Source organism: Ostrinia furnacalis, unplaced genomic scaffold (genome assembly GCF_004193835.3).
Source record: "Ostrinia furnacalis isolate ACB-3 unplaced genomic scaffold, ASM419383v2 OfSCF1780, whole genome shotgun sequence".
NCBI lineage: Eukaryota > Metazoa > Arthropoda > Insecta > Lepidoptera > Crambidae > Ostrinia > Ostrinia furnacalis.
In genome coordinates this window covers 1,099,359-1,118,110 of record NW_021132019.1, presented here as the reverse complement: position 1 = coordinate 1,118,110, position 18,752 = coordinate 1,099,359, and the positions used below count along the sequence as shown (strand labels likewise).

Sequence of the window (18,752 nt, the reverse complement as noted above, 5' to 3'; positions counted from 1 at the left end):
TGCATTGGTTACTTTTAGGTTAAACTAATGAAAAGGTTACTTTTAGGTTAAACTAATGAAAAGGTTACTTTTAGGTTAAACTAATGAAAAGGTTACTTTTAGGTGATTTTTCAGAAATTGTAGAATTAACTTTTACAGGTTATTCAGTAAAAAATATTAATAGTGACAATTTAAAAATTATGTCATAAACTGCATTTAAACATGAATTTGATTTATTATTTGTTATAAAAAATGAGTTTTAGCCAATGTTTTTCGATAGTGAAACGCAAATCCATGAAACGTTTTTATACGACCGGTCACTTTTCGGTCTTCATGGAATGGTCAAAATTTCGAATTTAGGTAAATGATTGATGATCAATTGTATTCATTTTCCATCCATGAACAACCTTACACAATCGCTCCGCACGCCCCCCCCGTAGAAGGTTACTTTTTATTCAAAAAGGTTACATCCCAATCCCAACTTTATAATATTATAAATGCGAAAGTAACTCTGTCTGTCTGTCTGTCTGTCTGTCTGTTACGCTTTCCCGCTTAAACCTCGCAACCGATTTTGATGAAATTTGGCATAGAGATAGTTTGAGTCCCGGGAAAGAACATAGGATAGTTTTTATCCCGGTTTTTGAAACAGGGACGCGCGCGATAAAGTTTTTCTGTGACAGACAAAATTCCACGCGGGCGAAGCCGCATCGTTCGACAAGAGTGAAAAGGATGACTTACAAAACTAAACGATTCACAAACGTTCCATTCTGCCGCGCCGTCCCACCCAATGTTCGGTGATTCCCCGATACATCGAGAATCACGCATTCAGATAGCCGCAGTGTTGCCAGGTTACTTTTGTAACCTTTTAGGTTACTTTTGAACTGCATTGGTTACTTTTAGGTTAAACTAATGAAAAGGTTACTTTTAGGTTAAACTAATGAAAAGGTTACTTTTAGGTTAAACTAATGAAAAGGTTACTTTTAGGTGATTTTTCAGAAATTGTAGAATTAACTTTTACAGGTTATTCAGTAAAAAATATTAATAGTGACAATTTAAAAATTATGTCATAAACTGCATTTAAACATGAATTTGATTTATTATTTGTTATAAAAAATGAGTTTTAGCCAATGTTTTTCGATAGTGAAACGCAAATCCATGAAACGTTTTTATACGACCGGTCACTTTTCGGTCTTCATGGAATGGTCAAAATTTCGAATTTAGGTAAATGATTGATGATCAATTGTATTCATTTTCCATCCATGAACAACCTTACACAATCGCTCCGCACGCCCCCCCCGTAGAAGGTTACTTTTTATTCAAAAAGGTTACATCCCAATCCCAACTTTATAATATTATAAATGCGAAAGTAACTCTGTCTGTCTGTCTGTCTGTCTGTCTGTTACGCTTTCCCGCTTAAACCTCGCAACCGATTTTGATGAAATTTGGCATAGAGATAGTTTGAGTCCCGGGAAAGAACATAGGATAGTTTTTATCCCGGTTTTTGAAACAGGGACGCGCGCGATAAAGTTTTTCTGTGACAGACAAAATTCCACGCGGGCGAAGCCGCGGGCGGAAAGCTAGTTTTTTTTTATTTCTGGTAATTTCTGACAAGAGCATTTTTCAAGGGCGCAGTTTTGAAAGTTCGCACCGGGCGCATAAAAGGCTAGTTACGGCACTGACTTTGGATAACGTTTTTCGGACTAACCCCGCGGGCGTCCGAACCGTGGTCCGAACGCTTATGACGATTGACCGTTTTAGTTGAATTAATGCTACTGTACAAAGACTCACTCTACTGTACAGATTAATACCACGCGCATAGCTTCTCCAGCATCACAAAATAACAATACTTGATGTCAAACTCCATGTCATACCAGTAGTTGGCGGCCACACAGCCGTGGCTCTGTCGGACGTGGTGGTACCATAAGCTCGGCAGGTACATACAGTCGCCCTTGTTTACTAATCCATTGGGAACGACCACAGCTACAGTTTGCGAGAGAAAAAGACAAAACATCTTTCGGTTTGCAAGAAATCGTCTTTCATCAGTAGGACTACTCCGAAACGCTGTTTAGTTTCGAGTCTTTCTGTCACCGTCGCTCATGCTGGCATCTTGCTTTGCGTGAGAGGGATGGCAACATTCGCAATATTGGATAACGTTTTTCGGAGTAACCCCGCAGGTGTTCCTATGCCGATTGACCGGTTTAGTTGAATTAAAGCTACTGTACAAAGAGTCTAATGCCCGTTTTCACCATCAATCCCTAATTTTTAAGTGACTCCTATGGTAACACATAACAGGAATTTTGTTTAAAAAATTAATACCACGCGCATAGCTTCTCCAGCATCACAAAGTAACAATACTTGATGTCAAACTCCATGTCATACCAGTAGTTGGTAGCTACACAGCCGTGGCTCTGCCGTACGTGGTGGAACCATAAGCTCGGCAGGTACATACAGTCGCCCTTGTTTAGGCGCACGTGGTAGCGGTGAGCGTTTTTGAACTCGGGGTGCTTTGTGTAGTCCGGGTTAACGGGATCTGACAATTTTTAAGGGTTTTTAAAAAACTTGAAAAAGTCGAAAATGGAAATCTATAGTTTGAGATGCAACTCTTTAACTGTAAACATTTTCAATAACTATTTCAAAGATTGTTGTAATGTTGAAGTGTAAGAAAAGGTGTGAACCCTGTTTGAACCGAAAAAATGTTGATACAAAAAGTCTTTGTATTGAGCATGAGAATCATCCCCTTTAGGACCTTTTATTGCATGCATGATTATTTAATTTTATTCAGTATTTGAATATAAAAATAGGGGATAAATGGCGTATATTGGGGAGGCCTATATTCAGCAGTGAGCCAGTGATGAAGTAATGAATTTATCTCAGTTGAAATTTTAAAACGATAAGCAGTTTGGTATTTTCAAACATAATGAGCCAAGGTTTTTCAACACAATGAAGCTTGAACTTGAATCTAACAATCCAGTACTTACTTACCAATGCAAATCCAAGGAATCCCCGGCCTGTTAAACTCATCCAACTCTTGGTCACCCTCTTCCAATGAGTCTGCTACATTTTCCTCTAAAGGCTCGATATCCCACTTGCCGTTGTCATGTTTGAAGATAGCCTGAGGGTACCTCTTGTATGGGACGTAGGGCAGATCAGTTGGCGGTATGAGAACAAAGTCTTTGTATCCGTCGATGACACAGTAAATGTTCTCATAAGGATCCTTGTGCACTGTGGAAGGACAAATGAAGTCTTAGGCTGAGGGCAAACGAGCGTAATTTACGACGCGTTTTTGTGTCTACACAAAGGTTCTTCATGAAGTTTACGACGACGCAAAATGTGTTGGAACTTGAGCGTTTGGAACGAACGGAAATTACGCTCGTTTGGCGTTAGCCTTAGGGCGAGGAAGCGCCATTGTGGCGCATTTGCGCACTACTACCGTGACACGCAAATGGTAGTGGCGCTGAAACCGCGCATCTAGAATTTTTATGAAAATTAGGAGTGGTGCAGCAAGCGCACCTTAGTGGTGCATCCTCGCGCCTCTAATTTGAAGGCACCCTTAGATATAACTATGGGTTTCAGTGTCACAGAATGTGTCAGTGACACTTTTCTGATGCTTTAACTTTTAGCATGATTTATATTTTTTGATTGAATGAACATTGAAAGATGATTGATCAGTAGTTCAGAATATGAAAACATAACAAAGAAAGAGACATAGGTGGAGTTACTTTCTTAAATACTAGGTACTGATTATTTTACTGAGATTTTTTGTATATGCCCTTACTAGAAGTTATAGCCCGTTCGTCTCCCATCCAGAAATTGACTGCATCAGGTTTCTTGTTGAACGCTTCACTGGCAAAGTCCACCTCCGGGGCTATATCGGACAGTAGCTCCTCGAAATCCCCAGTTAAGTTGGAATTTTGCTTCTGAATGTAGGGAATCATGTTTTCTCTGTAAAGTAAATAAATAATATAAACTGAATGGTGAAATTAGATATAAACTTCATTAGAAATTATTATCTAGTTGTGAAAAAAAAGTGTGTCAAATGTGTTGCTCTAGAGTGAAAATTACTTCTGTAACAACATTTTAACGAGTGCATTACCGCAGCAAAATTTTTATAAATGTTGTGCTTTAGAGAGTCGAGAGTATAGCAGATAATTAGTCCATCGTGAGCAGAAATTTGTCCACTAATAGCAAAATTCGTTCAAATTATAGTTTTAAAGTTATTAGGAAAAAACAGATTTTGCTGGGGTAATGTTTGAAACATTACCCTGGCAAAATTTTTTTTTGAAAGTCGTTCTATCCCGGAACCAAATACATGGATAGATAGCTTTTGTTGCGTATTAATTTGTCCACGAATAGCAAAATTTGTTCGTGTTCCGGTTTTCAAGTTATTCAGAATTTTGCTGGGGTAATGTTTTGTGATGTCCCAGATCTCGTAAATGGCTCAACGCAGAAGTTTAAAAAAAATACCAATGATAGGCCTTGATATGTCCAAATTAGTTCAAGCATTAGTCATTGATTTGAATGATAAACACCAGTGTAATTAAATGATTTCGAAAATCAGATAAAACGGATTTGTGAGTAAACCAGTACTCTTACAATCGAATAAAAAGGTGTAGCATGTACCCTTGGTACACCTTTATAACCACAGTAAATATAAATGATGTGGCTTTGCGCAAAAGAGAGATTTCAAGAAATTTAATTTATTTTAACAGTCTTACTTTCGTGGCCGAATACGCAATTCCCTTATAACAAGGGAACATGGCATACAATGGACAAATTAAAATGTTCCTTGAATAAGCTATCCTGTTAATTTCAGCTTTATATTACGGCTTATAAGAAAGTTATCGGACTGCAAAAAAATATCAGGAATTCTTCTATAAGCCGACCAAATTATAAAGGTCACAAAAAAGCGATCACTCCATACATACAGGTATACTTCGCAAATTAGTAGCTTAGCTGTCAATGTTTTGTACAGTTATGTGGAATATTGTAATTCGTGCAAACGATTTTTAAATATTAAATTTCTAATCAGTCTCCATCGTCCTTCCACCATGCGTTTTTTTTTTCAAAAATAATGTCTAAAGTCTGTAGCTAAAGGTCTACGCTGCAAGATGGAAGAATCTTCTAACCAAAAAGATGGCAGATGCAGCAGATGTCAACGGATTTAAAACTGGAGTTCATGTGACTCCTTGTAGACTTGAGTGTCTAGAGCGTCCCTTCCTCCACCATGCGTAAGAATTTTCACAAAAATACTGTCTAAGGTCTGTAGCTAAAGGTCTACGCTGCAAGATGGAAGAATCTTCTAACCAAAAAGATGGCAGATGCAGCAGATGTCAACGGATTTAAAACTGGAGTTCATGTGACTCCTTGTAGACTTGAGTGTCTAGAGCGTCCCTTCCTCCACCATGCGTAAGAATTTTCACAAAAATACTGTCTAAGGTCTGTAGCTAAAGGTCTACGCTGCAAGATGGAAGAATCTTCTAGCCAAAAAGATGGCAGATGCAGCAGATGTCAACGGATTTAAAACTGGAGTTCATGTGACTCCTTGTAGACTTGAGTGTCTAGAGCGTCCCTTCCTCCACCATGCGTAAGAATTTTCATAAAAATAATGTCTAAGGTCTGTAGTTAAAGGTCTACGCTGCAAGATGGAAGAATTCCTGATATTATTCGGCATGTGACGATGCACAGCATCTGGTGAGAGAGAGATGCGTCTACTTCCGGTGTAGTTTTTTACCTTTTTATACCTTAAATGACGTCATTTCCGCAATTATTTAATAGGAATTGATTTGACTTACTTCCGTTTGCCGCCATTTTAGTCACCTGGAGGCGAGCTTGCTCGGAGTTCTTCATAGCGTCCTTAACTTCCAAACTAGCAACATCGTAAGCAGAAACTCTGCTCAGATTTTTACTGAAATAATTTATTTCTCAACGTTCTTATACTAAGTTTAAAATTAAAAAGTGCAATTGACCGCGCGTGTGTGACCGCAAACGACATTTGTACATGATGGTGGTTGGCGCCAAAGGGGACGAGTGTCTTCCGGACGACGAGCAGGCGGACCCAGAGCGTCGGATACCGGAGAAACTCGGACCCCGGCGAGATCCATAACGGATGAAACGAGGTACGTGGGATTCTGATAGTTTTAACACTCTTTTCGATCAAATGATCATTCTCGCGAATCTCTATATTGTATAAATATNTCAGTAGCTTTCCAGTTTATTCATTTCAAACATACAAAAGTACAAACCCTCCTACTTTGTGTTAAAGCTAGCTAGTGCTGCTCTCACTGGGCATTTAGAACAAAACATGTTTATACCCTGAAATTAATCATGTTCTAATCTAGTTCTGTTACAGAAACTCGAAAACTTTCATCACATAGCGCCTTTGGTAAGTAGTCACCAGGAGCTAATAAACAAGTCTCTCACCAGATGCTGTGCATCGTCACATGCCGAATAATAGTACAAGTTTTACAAAACAATAAAACTTGTATTATTGAGCAGAGACGATGCACAGCATCCCAAGAAGGCCTCCTGGTGAGCTCTCTATGAAGAACTCCGAGCAAGCTCGCCTCCAGGTGACTAAAATGGCGGCAAACGGAAGTAAGTCAAATCAATTCCTATTAAATAATTGCGGAAATGACGTCATTTAAGGTATAAAAAGGTAAAAAACTACACCGGAAGTAGACGCATCTCTCTCTCACCAGATGCTGTGCATCGTCTCTGCTCAATAATACAAGTTTTATTGTTTTGTAAAACTTGTACTATTTTTTTGCAGTCCGATAACTTTCGTATAAGCCGTAATCTTAGATTAATAAAACTTAGTTAGCTAACTTAGTTTTATTAATCTAAGGCCGTAATATAAAGCTGAAATTAACAGGATAGCTTATTCAAGGAACATTTTAATTTGTCCATTGTATGCCATGTTCCCTTGTTATAAGGGAATTGCGTATTCGGCCACGAAAGTAAGACTGTTAAAATAAATTAAATTTCTTGAAATCTCTCTTTTGCGCAAAGCCACATCATTTATATTTACTGTGGTTATAAAGGTGTACCAAGGGTACATGCTACACCTTTTTATTCGATTGTAAGAGTACTGGTTTACTCACAAATCCGTTTTATCTGATTTTCGAAATCATTTAATTACACTGGTGCTTATCATTCAAATCAATGACTAATGTTTGAACTAATTTGGACATATCAAGGTCTATCATTGGTATTTTTTTCAAACTTCTGCGTTGAGCCATTTACGAGATCTGGGACATCACAAAACATTACCCCAGCAAAATTCTGAATTACTTGAGAACCGGAACACGAACAAATTTTGCTATTCGTGGACAAATTACTACGCAACAAAAGCTATCTATCCATGTATTTGGTTCCGGGATAGAACGACTTCCAAAAAAAAATTTTGCTGGGGTAACGTTTCAAACATTACCCCAGCAAAATCTGTTTTTTCATAATAACTTTAAAACTATAATTTGAACGAATTTTGCTATTAGTGGACAAATTTCTGCTCACGATGGACTAATATCTGCTATACTCTCGACTCTCTAAAGCACAACATTTATAAAAATTTTGCTGCGGTAATGCACTCCATTTTAACCAATTACAACAAAAGGAGGACTCAACTCATTTGGTTTTTTAGGGTTCCGTAGCCAAAATGGCAAAAACGGAACCCTTATAGTTTCGTCATGTCCGTCTGTCCGTCTGTCCGTCTGTCCGTCTGTCCGTCTGTCCGTCTGTCCGTCTGTCACAGCCGATTTACTCGGAAACTATAAGTACTACAGTGATGAAATTTGATGGGAATATGTGTTGTATGAACCGCTACAAAATTATGACACTAAATAGTAAAAAAAAGAATTGGGGGTGGGGCCCCCCATACATGTAACTGAGGGATGAAAATTTTTTTTCGATGTACATACCCGTGTGGGGTATCAATGGAAAGGTCTTTTAAAATGATATAAAGTTTTCTAAAAAACATTTTTCTTAAAGTGAACGGTTTTTGAGATATCAGCTCTCAAAGTCGTAAAAAGTATGTCCCCCCCCCTCTATTTTTATAACTACGGGGTATAAAATTCTAAAAAAAATAGAGGTGATGCATGCTAATTAACTCTTTCAACGATTTTTGGTTTGATCAAAGTATCTCTTATAGTTTTTGAGATAGGTTGATTTAACTGTTGCTGCTACGGAACCCTTTGTGCGCGAGCCCGACTCGCACTTGGCCGGTTTTTTATTATGTGATAATAGAATAGCTTATTTAGTTAGGTCTTACTCTGGGTGTAAGTACACCCAGCTGATGCTTAACTCCAACTGAAATATTAAAATTTATCTGCTTTTTATATAAATAAAAGTTTAACCTTTTTTCTTCTAAACAATCAAGGAACTCGGCCATTGTCATCTCGGTCTCGTAGGGCAAAACAAAATGCTCCACACCCTCACTGTCTGTGGTGATGCCATCAGCTAGGCCATTCGGTGTTAGTGCTACTGTCACCTTTTTATCAGGAATGGTGTTTCTGTAAAACACAATAAGACTTCAATTACTTAAATATTTTAAGACAAGGTAACCCTTGGTATGTAATTATTAAGGCCATTCATTTCTTTCTCGAACAAATGTGAAAGTTTAGTAAAAAAACTTCTTACCTAAAATAGCGAGCGTTCCATTTTTTCGTAGCTGGCCATGACGCGCACCCTCCTCTGATAATAACTGGTAGATTTTTGGACACATACTCTCTATGAAACTGCAGTGGATCTAATTCATTGGTCTCAGCTACTTCATCGCCAAGGTATAACACTGATAAGCAAACATTCAGAACAATTTTATTTTTAAAAGTTACTATTTACCAAAAAAAATTGCAATTCATTGTAAATTACCTACATGAAGTCTCCTCAAGTAGCTTTTTAAAAGCTGCATTAATTTGCCTATTCATTTTTATTTAATTTTAAGCATTTTACACTCGTCGCACTTAGAAAATAACCTAAAATTTTTACCGATTGACTTTGACAGTAACTTTCCAAAACACAGGGAGAAAAAAAAACTATAGTGCAGAGTGCAGCCAAGTGTCTGGCAAACTGAATCGACTTTTAAAAATATTATTGTCTTCGAGGTGTTTCAGTACTAGAGACGTCTTATAAAACACTTTTTGTTTTGAGCATATAAAGAAACCGGTTTCTACCAAAGCGGAGACGAGAGGAAATGTTATATGTAGCCGAGATGTGAGCTATCGTCAGCAGAAATTCTACAGAAAACAGAGGCCGCGCACAAAATATCCTCTCCTCTCCACTCGATCAATTTCCACCGAAGCTGGGTGGAGAGATTAACGGAGTCTGATTGGTCATTCAAAACACATCTCACGTTTCCTTTCCCCTTTCGTCTTGGTGGAAACCGGGCTTAAAAAGAAATTAAATCGACGTCGTTATGGCCACTGTCAAAACTCATGCGGGTGCACAAAGCGGGCTCCCGCCAGCGCCTACAGAAGTAGAATAGGTCTTTAGAATGACAAAAACAAGCAATCAACAAATCATTACTTTATTTACACAACCATACAAAATTTTATATTTATATTTAAATCTAAACAACATAAATAGTAATAACGTTCAATATTTTTACGACAAGTACTTCATTGGCATTGGTTTCTTCAGTATTCCCTTGATAGGTGGTACAGTGGTATCAAGCGATGGTTGCTTAGGTTCAGGCGGCGCTTCCATGGGTGGGGCTTCGGGCTCGCGTGGCGATGGTTCCGGTCGGTTACGCCAAAAAGCACGTGGCATGAATGTGTAAGTCGAATCGATTGCTGTCACTAGAAAAGAAAAAAGAAATATTGTAGGTATAGCCTGACCAGGAACATAAAAACCCTCGCCATGTTGCGGAAAACTAATGGTACTAATTTCTTTTAATGGCAACAGTAGAGTAGAACTACACTGAACTGTCCTTTATTTGACACTGACAGGGGGCCACCGTCTATAGCGGATCGCTAGTTCCGATTTTTGCCACGGTGGAAACCATGTATAGATGACCCACGCTGAACTGTCCCGCCAAACTCAATGACAGGGGGGCGCTACCATCGTTCAACTATATGGTTTCCAACATGGCAAAAATCGGAACTAGCGATTCGGTATTGACGGTGGCGCCCCACTGTCAATGTCATGCACAGGACAGTTCAGTATTTTGGAACTATAGTTGAACGAAGATAGTGGCGCCCGTCTGTCAATGTCGTCGGTGGGACATTTCAGTGTAGTTCATCTATAACTGAAAACTTCATTGACATGTCACCTTGCATGTCAGTCTATTGCTGTCAAAGTGTAAACAAACTTTATTTTAAATGTGCGCAATTGATTTTGTGAATTAAATTGCCAAAATCTTTTTATAGTCGTGAAAGAAAAGTGGTTCACAATGTGTTAAAGTATTTGTCGAAGAGAAATACTAAGGGTTCGGACAATATTTTCATTGAATAATGTTTCCGACAAAGGTTGTCAAATTGACTGACATGTTTATCGTATAGTACCATAGACTTATTAACCCAGGAGTGGAACTGACAGGCAATCCCCTCTAGCAATGTGAGTAGACCAGTGGTTCACTCAGTTTATTAAAAACTAGTTGCAGCGCCACCAATGACATATTCCAAATGTCACTATTGATGAGTAACGTGCTGAGACAAAAATGGTGAATTGCAGTGTATTTTATTGTAAAAAGATATCTGAAACTTCAAATCTTGAAAAGGACAATATTACCTTCCATCAGTAAATATTATTTTATTTATTTTACTTTAATTAATACACTAAATTTGCAAAAAACTAAATTTCAAGAAGTGTTGCCACTGGAAAGCACAAATTCCTAATTTTGTAATATTTTTAAGAATAGTGTACTTATGAATATAATCGAAATTTTATGTTAAAAATTTGATACTGCCTACCTATTGGCAGGAAGTAAGTATTTGGAAAAGAAAGTTTTTTTTTATTTGGTCAATATACTAATTAATTAATGTAAATAAATCCTATGTCCAAACGTTTGTATTAATACAATAAAATAATGTTCGTCGAATCTGCCTATTTCATTATTACATAGTACGGTCAGTGTTTGGTAACCCAAAAGTGTTCATTTTTATTTCAATACGCTGGCCACCCAGCGGAAATTTTAGTGTGGTACAGCACAATATGAAATATCGATATCGACATCGACTTGGTGATTGTATTGTTAGAAAAATGTAAGAGTCGCACTTCTCCTGTAAATAATTTTACGTATAAACCGAACAAAAGAAAATTGAAACAGAGTTCCATACCATCTTTTAAAGTTGAATTTCGACGTTGAGCTACCCTTCTCAACGTCGAAATTCAATATTGAATATTGAAAGAGAATTAATACTCCAAATACCACCTCCTGTTCATCCTCTAAGATCCGGTTTACACTAAGGCAGAGCGGAGCAGAAAAGTTTTTAAATAACCAATCAGAGCCCCGATTACGGTAACTTTTATAACGTCTACAATCCAGACGCGTTTCTGATTCTGCGATACGATTGGTCAAAACAGCTGACGTACGCTGTTGAACGACCAATCGTATCGCAGAATCGAGAAGCGTGTCTGGATTGTTGACGTTAAAAATTACCGTAATCGGGGCTCTGATTCCCTTATTTGCTCATCGCCACTGCTCCGCTCCCATGAAGCTAAAGATAAAAATGGAGGCCAGACTTGGAACAAAAACTTGAGTCAAATACCTACTTATCTCTATCTCGCTCTCTGTGGGCCGACCTCTCTTTTTAGTGTGGACTGTAGTATTGCTATCTCCTGATTTAAATCTCCTAGTAAATTCTTCGAAATAGCTAATTCACAAACCAAATCAGAAGTTAAACATATAAATAATTAAATATTTCTTTTTGATATCCCATAACTCTAGGGTATTAATACGACCACATAATAGGATCGAATGGCATAGTTAATATTTTTCAATTCATTATTTCTTTTTCATTTTTCATGCAAATTCATTCGCCAAGAATACGACTATTATGTAAAACACCGTTACATTTCTTTTAAATTATGAATAATACAAACGAAGAATAAACCTCACGACATGTTGACTTAAAAATCGTCTTTATCTCCTACAAAATAAAAGCGCATGTTGCATTGGAACGGTTACACTTACTGTACTGTGGTATGTACTAGTGTAATTATTTAAACGTCGCAAGTATAAAAACCAGTCATAGCGGTGACAGTTTAAGAACTAAAAATGATGATATCTTCGAAAATATGCATTTTGGGACACATGATTCTTGGACATTATAAATTATTTTTATGTAGGTACAGAATAAACCCTTAAAGTAATGGGATATCAAAAGGTTACACGCTGTATAAATATTAGGTACCTATTTCATGAGTAGTAGGGTAATGGTGGTAGGGTTAATACTGGGACGTTTTAAATTGCTTTTTAAAAGCCCTACTTGCATAAATAAATGGCTTGTTAGTTTTTTTTTTCATGTAACTCTTAGACTTCACAATTCGTATTGGTGCTAAGGAAGAAATGCCAAACTTCTGCGTATTTTCCTGTAAATAGAGATCTGAAACATTGAATCTTCCTTATGATAATAAATTAATTCATATTATTTAAAACAAAAACCATAGACTATGAACCATAGAGCAATGATTCTCATCGACAAAAATATCGATAGTGTCCCAGCGCCATCAGCTGTTACACAAATGTCATTACCTCGTCCCCCTCAGGAAATGGCGAAATTTTTTGTATGGAAATAAACGCGCGCTGCTACTCCTGGGTTAATAACTCTATGTATAGTACAGTCCACTATGAAAATTAGCTGTGGTTTGTTTCAACTACCTATTTTAATTTTTTTTTGTCACTTTCTAAGTGTTGAATTTTATGGAATTGGGAAAGAAGTAGGTACCGAGTTTGATGCGTTCATGAGCAGACATTGCCGTTGAATATTCAAGTTCTGAATTTGATTATTGATGAATAATAAAATAAATCCTACTAGCTCGATTGATGGTTTCATTTAATTTATTTAAACCAGGTTACCTATAATAATATTTTTTTCGTTAATTTATGAAAATATCAAATTAGCCCGTAATCCTAAATCCTGATACCTACATAAAGTAAGCCTATTAATTTAACACAGGTACGACTGTACTCAGTGTTGCACTATCAAATGCAATTGACGCGCCTCTATGCCAGGGTATTTATGTTCCTGGTCAGGCTATAACTTTAAAATTACAATGGAGTTTTGGAAGCATAGGTTTTAAACTTCTTACTTTTGGGCTTTTCGTTGGTAAATTCCGATATAGTGTATGCGCTCTGAGCCCTTGGCCCTGGCAACATGTTCAGCTCGAAAAACTCGTCAACTCCTCGCCGGTTCATGTCTAATTTGTTTTTCTCGTGTAGTTGACGGAGACGAACGGCTTTGTCGAAGCTTTGCAAAAATGTTTTTGAGTTGTTGTGGATGACTGTGGTATCTAAAACACCTGTAAAATATTTCAATAAATTAATTTAAAAAAATCTTCTAACATAATAATAATCATCTAGAAATAGACTTACGCAATTGTGAACATCTTGCAATAATGGTCTCTTTATAGCGATGCTTTTTAGTCATTGGGTTTCCAGTAAAATTGGCATCAACCAGGGAAATCAGTGTGCATAGATGATCAGCAACACTCTATAAAAGTTAAACTCAATAAATTAAAGCAGAAATTAAGGAAAATGAAGAATTATTTTTCTTTAATTTCGACGTAACAAACTTTACCTGGTGATCTTGTAAGTTATTCTTTTTTGCAATTAAAACTTCAAGTCGTCGTAAAGGCCTCACCCAAGCCAAATCTGTTATTTTGTTTTCCGATACGTTTAAAATTCTTAGGGAAGGCTGTAAAGTGTTATTAATTATTTATTTTCGTATCTTCATTTTGAACTCTTTAATATAAAAGCATTGTAAGATATTTTGTTAGTGACCTAAAAAGTCAAAAATATTACCCCCAGTGACATTATGGACCGTGGATCAAAGCAGAGACCATCAGCATTATCCATATTTTGTTTTTCAATGTGTACCTCTTCCAAATATTTTAGATTTTCTAAATTCTCTACCACACTAATGTGATTATTTCCAAGGTATAATTTCTTCAGGCTGTGCAGTTTTTCAAGGCCTTCAATCTTAGTTATTTTGTTCCATTGCAAGTGTAAATGGGTAAGATTGTAAAGCAATTCAAGGTTTTCTATTTTGCTTATATGGTTATTGTGATAGTATGCGTAAATAATGTGACTTGTATTCTTCGGTTTAGGCTAAAATAATAACAAGATAACAATTAAAATGCAAAATATCCGAGTGCTCCCGAGAGTCGGTCAAGACCCTCGTCTTCGGCTTGCCGAAGTGGAATCCGAGAGGGTCTGCAGGACTTTCACCTCTGGCTTGCCTTAACCGGCCGGCCAGAGTGGAGTCGCTAGAGCTATATGCTCCAGGGGTGGAAGTGTTAAAGGGCATAACGCCGCGAGTAACTCCGGAGAAAGCGCAGCACACCTCTCTACACCCCTGAGCTGGCAGACGCCAATGTTGCCCCTCAGTCCGGTCTATACGACCCATGACGTCAGGGGGGGCCCATTTAGTCGCTGGCTAGTCACCGCCTGCCATTTTTTCAGTCCGAGACTATGAACCAGGCAGGTGACCCGTAGTCTCCATCCATAGCCCAGTAACCAGTCCCTCCATCCTTCATCCATAACCCTAGTCCGTTATCCAATAACTGCAATAGCTCCTGTGCACAGGCTGGGGATGGTCTCTGGCTACATCCCATGATATAGTCAGAGACTAGATCCAGCATGTGCACCACTTTCACTTTTGTCGATTATTTTACGCTTAAGTACGGCCTTCTTGAATCTGAGTCGCCATATTACCAGTACCAGCCGGTGCCAGTTCTTGAAAATGGTCATGCATTGCTCTATTGGGATCGGTCTATCATCACAGACAGGACTATTGTCTGTAATAAACCTGATATTGTGGTGGTTGATCGATCCCAACGTCGGGCAGTGCTCGTTGACATCACCATCCCGCATGACGAAAACCTCGTGAAGGCCGAGAAGGAAAAACAAAGCAAATACCTTGACTTGGCCCACGAGGTGACCGCCATGTGGGATGTTGACTCGACGATCATTGTCCCGATAGTTGTCTCGGCAAACGGGCTAATAGCGAAGAGCTTCGACCAACATCTAAAGAAGCTCTCGCTAGATGGTTGGCTCAAGGGTCAGATTCAAAAGGCGGTGATCCTCAGCACGGCACGCATTGTCCGGAGGTTCCTCAGCCTGTGACCCTGACCACCGGTAGCTTGGGCCCTGCTCCGCTACCAGCGGATTAACTATTTTTAAGAATTTTTTTTATAATGTATTTTTAGTTTTTTTTATAATTTACATTGTAAAAAAAATATTAAAAATAAGAAGGAAATTGAATAAAGAGATAATAATAAAAAACGTTTATCTGGTGATGACTTAGAACGTTATTTAGGTAGTGTAGTGTACCTGTTTGTTGTTAAAGAACAAAATCACACTTACAATGTTAGTCAAACACTTTTCATGTATGAATAGATGAGTTGGTCTTTTAAAAGAATCTTTGTTTCTCTGCCTTGCTAACTTCTTCGCTTGTTTACGTAAAATTTCTTCACTCTCCTTGAGAGAACTCAATTTAGTTACACTAGTCATAATTTATTACACGTACCAGAAAAAACTCTTCAGAAAAATATTGTTTGAAAGTTTGTATCGATCAAACAATTTAAAAATGGCGCTCACTTGTCATTGAAAAGTAAAGTTACGTCTATTGTCTATGATCATTTAACCGTCCATGATTATCCTCTTTTATAATTTTAAAAACACTCAATAATAATATTAATACTTTATCACGTTCTACATAATTTTGTATAATTATCCCGTATTTATTATTACTACGCTTCTAGTCGTATTTTATCATTAGATTTTTGTTTCGACTTAACTTTTTTTTCACATCACTAAATTTTGATATCAGGGTTTTTTAATCTGTGATGACAGCTGACTGTCAGTGTCAAAAAATTGGCTTGGTTTCTTGTTGTTATTTTTTATTACAAATCGAGTGGCTGTAGTAGTAATTTCAGTGATTATTTCTTGTAAATATAGAAATAATACCGGTAAGGAGTACTAGTTGTGCATAACATACATATCTCATTAATTTACCAACATAATTCAATTCTAACCTCTGCCACTTCTTTTCAGCAAAATGGGCGAAAGATACAACATACACAGCCAGCTTGAGCATTTGCAGAGCAAGTACATCGGTACGGGTCACGCAGACACCACCAAATACGAGTGGTTGACGAATCAGCACCGGGATTCGTGTTGCAGTTACATGGGACACCCAGATTTGCTGAGCTACTTTGCGATCGTCGAGAACGAATCAAAGGCTCGTGTCAAGTTCAATCTGATGGAGAGGATGCTTCAGCCGTGCGGACCTCCCCCAGAAAAGCCCGAAGATTAATTTTAAGTTTAAAGATCTTAGGTTAATGTGTGTGATGCGTTTTTGATGTAATAAATTCCATAAACAGTATCAGTGTGTGGTATTTATTAGTTTATAGAAAGTATACCTATTTTCATTGTTGTTTGGGCAAAAATGTTAAGATATTTTCATAATCTCTAACACACTTTTCTGGTCTAAGTTGCTGCATTTCATGAACAAAAGCTAACATAGCAGTTTTGGGGAATGTTCATAAATAAAACACATGTTAAATTTCATCCAGAATTTAATAACTTTTTCCACTCCTCCATTTTAGCATTCAGAGCCTGTTCTCTCTCTTTAGATTCCTCTTCTAACCGTTTCCTTTGTTCGATGCACTGCACTACATTCACAACTATCACCTTTTGTATATTCGGTACAATGTTTTCACATTCTTTCTCTAAAATCTCCATTGCTTTCGTAAGGCATTGCGTGTCCAACGATCCTATGAGAGTAAAATCGGAGACTTGCTTTAGTTCTGATAACATAGACATTGTTAATATTCCGTGGTTGGATCCTTCTGTGTCCGGCGACATCATGGCCAAATGTTCCTCAGCTTCGATTGGGTCCACAAACATCTTATCGCCGATGACTGCGATGGAGCAGGCAGTGATGATATCGTACATGGGCACGGCTGCGTTTGCCAGAGCTAAGCCAGCTGCATTTATTGCAGCTGCCAAACAGGCGCCATCATGTTCAAGAATGTAGACAAAGACGTCAATCTGTAACAAAAGTACATAATGTAGCCCTTAAGTGTCAGCGAATTGAGACAATAGAAAGCTATTGTTACCGGGGTCTTATGTGACCAACCGCTTAGGAAAATCAAAATTAGTTACAAAGATATGTAGTAAACTAGCATGTGGGTGCTATAGTGGTATAACTACTTATGATGCTCATAGTGTTAAGCTTCATAGAACGCTGATTATATCAAAAAAACATGTAGAATATTTTAATGTAGGTACCTGATAATTTGGGAACAAATGTCTGCAAACAGCAGGTTCCAACGCCTGTCTCAGGGCGACTGACAGAGCTTTTTCATCTGGATCGGGTGCATGGCCTCGTCGCTGACGAGGACATGAGAACGGAGCAAACTTCACTTCACAGAACAACTGGCCAAGTTGACTATAAAAAAAAACAGGATAAGTTAGAAACCAATATCTGATAAAAGGATTAAAAGTAAGTTTTAAATATAGACAAAATTTTGATTTAAATAAGGCTTCATTAATTATTTTCCTTGAATAAATAAACAAATATATTATTATAGGTTTTTGATTATGTACAGAAAACAAACCTGAATTCATTTTGATGAGGTATTTCTCTAGGGTCAAACACAGAGCAAACAGCTTTTGTCTTCTTCAATTCTACATAGGCTGAACCCTTGGCTTGAGACACCATATCTGTTCTTGCAACTGGAAAAAATAACAGCATGTGATGAAAATTTATATTGAGTACCAACTAACATAACAACTCAGTAGTGTTTACATTTATCTTAAGTAGAATGGTTTTTTGCCTAATTGTATGTTAATTATGACGAAAGAGCTTTGACAGTGTGTTGTTGGTTACCATAATATTATCTATTTTATCATAAAACACTGTAAGTACCGACTACCTACTTCAGTTTTGTCAAGATGAATTTAGAATTTTAGATTGAATTGAACCTATACCTACTATCATTTCGGAAACTAAGCTTAAGTTTTTGGTTTTATACACCTAAGGAGGCCAATAACACTCAGTATACTATTTATTTAAAAGTAAACACATACAAAACATACACATGCTCCTCGCCTCTTCAAGTGCGCGCCCATCCTTGCGACAGCCTTTTTCGTCCAATAAATCGCTGTATAATTCACTATATGTCTTCGAAAAGTTTTTTGTGAAGCGCTTATATGGTATGCTATCTTCTGGGCCATTAAATCTTCGATAATCTAAAGGCATTTTAATTTTTTTTGGTTATTTTTGTATAACAACAGAGAAACTAACCCATAGAGAAAAGTAATACATAGGAAAAACTAACCAATCGTTCATATGTCAAATTAAAAGTGTCAAAATTCTGTCTCAAATGTATTTTTTTTTATTATTATCTTCCAGCAAAAGAAATAAAAATATAGGTTTCAGCGAAAGAAGTCGATATCAAAACGCAATTATCGTTATCAAATTAATTGCACAGAATCTAAGGTCCAATAATTTATAAAAGTTTAGTTTACCCAATAATTAATTATAAAATAACTTAGAATTTAGTACAAAAATAAAATAAGAAAGAAATCAAATCAATCAACAAACGGAGAA

At 37.2% G+C, this 18,752-nt stretch overlaps 3 protein-coding genes across 4 annotated transcripts; 1 reads left to right on the top strand and 2 right to left on the bottom strand.

Moving 5' to 3' along the window:
• Positions 1 to 1,748: 1,748 nt before the first annotated feature.
• JMJD7 (Jumonji domain containing 7) lies at positions 1,749 to 15,718 on the bottom strand. The gene is made up of 10 exons (XM_028305723.1): positions 15,500 to 15,718; positions 13,937 to 14,242; positions 13,713 to 13,829; positions 13,508 to 13,625; positions 13,225 to 13,434; positions 9,679 to 9,770; positions 8,331 to 8,482; positions 3,755 to 3,921; positions 2,962 to 3,201; positions 1,749 to 2,509 (listed from the first exon to the last, which is right to left on the bottom strand). The coding sequence occupies exons 1-10, from the start codon at positions 15,644 to 15,646 to the stop codon at positions 2,289 to 2,291; spliced, it is 1,770 nt and encodes a 589-aa protein (XP_028161524.1). The 5' UTR covers positions 15,647 to 15,718; the 3' UTR covers positions 1,749 to 2,288.
• A 264-nt stretch (positions 15,719 to 15,982) lies between these two features.
• Sf3b5 (splicing factor 3B subunit 5) lies at positions 15,983 to 16,520 on the top strand. The gene is made up of 2 exons (XM_028305722.1): positions 15,983 to 16,104; positions 16,190 to 16,520. The coding sequence occupies exon 2, from the start codon at positions 16,194 to 16,196 to the stop codon at positions 16,449 to 16,451; it is 258 nt and encodes an 85-aa protein (XP_028161523.1). The 5' UTR covers positions 15,983 to 16,104; positions 16,190 to 16,193; the 3' UTR covers positions 16,452 to 16,520.
• A 175-nt stretch (positions 16,521 to 16,695) lies between these two features.
• LOC114353654 (exosome complex component MTR3) lies at positions 16,696 to 18,482 on the bottom strand. Of its 2 annotated transcripts, none has more exons than XM_028305720.1 (4): positions 18,230 to 18,482; positions 17,758 to 17,875; positions 17,429 to 17,588; positions 16,696 to 17,188 (listed from the first exon to the last, which is right to left on the bottom strand). In XM_028305720.1, exons 1-4 carry the CDS (start codon positions 18,399 to 18,401, stop codon positions 16,703 to 16,705), a joined length of 936 nt encoding a protein of 311 aa, XP_028161521.1. In that variant the 5' UTR covers positions 18,402 to 18,482; the 3' UTR covers positions 16,696 to 16,702. The 2 variants fall into 2 exon arrangements, with proteins under 2 accessions (XP_028161521.1, XP_028161522.1); XM_028305721.1 differs by having other exon boundaries at positions 18,239 to 18,474.
• Between the last annotated feature and the right edge of the window lie 270 nt (positions 18,483 to 18,752).

Coding starts and splice junctions, on each gene's coding strand:
- JMJD7 (XM_028305723.1), bottom strand. CDS start 15,646: ATGACTAGTGTAACTAAATTGAGTTCTCTCAAGGAGAGTGAAGAAATT. Junction 14,243..15,499: donor AAAAGTGTTTGACTAACATT/GTAAGTGTGATT, acceptor TTATTATTTTAG/CCTAAACCGAAGAATACAAG. Junction 2,510..2,961: donor GATTCCTTGGATTTGCATTG/GTAAGTAAGTAC, acceptor AAAAATTGTCAG/ATCCCGTTAACCCGGACTAC.
- Sf3b5 (XM_028305722.1), top strand. CDS start 16,194: ATGGGCGAAAGATACAACATACACAGCCAGCTTGAGCATTTGCAGAGC.
- LOC114353654 (XM_028305720.1), bottom strand. CDS start 18,401: ATGCCTTTAGATTATCGAAGATTTAATGGCCCAGAAGATAGCATACCA. Junction 17,876..18,229: donor GAGGAGCATGTGTATGTTTT/GTATGTGTTTAC, acceptor TATTTTTTCCAG/TTGCAAGAACAGATATGGTG. Junction 17,589..17,757: donor CCTCATCAAAATGAATTCAG/GTTTGTTTTCTG, acceptor TTTTTTTTATAG/TCAACTTGGCCAGTTGTTCT.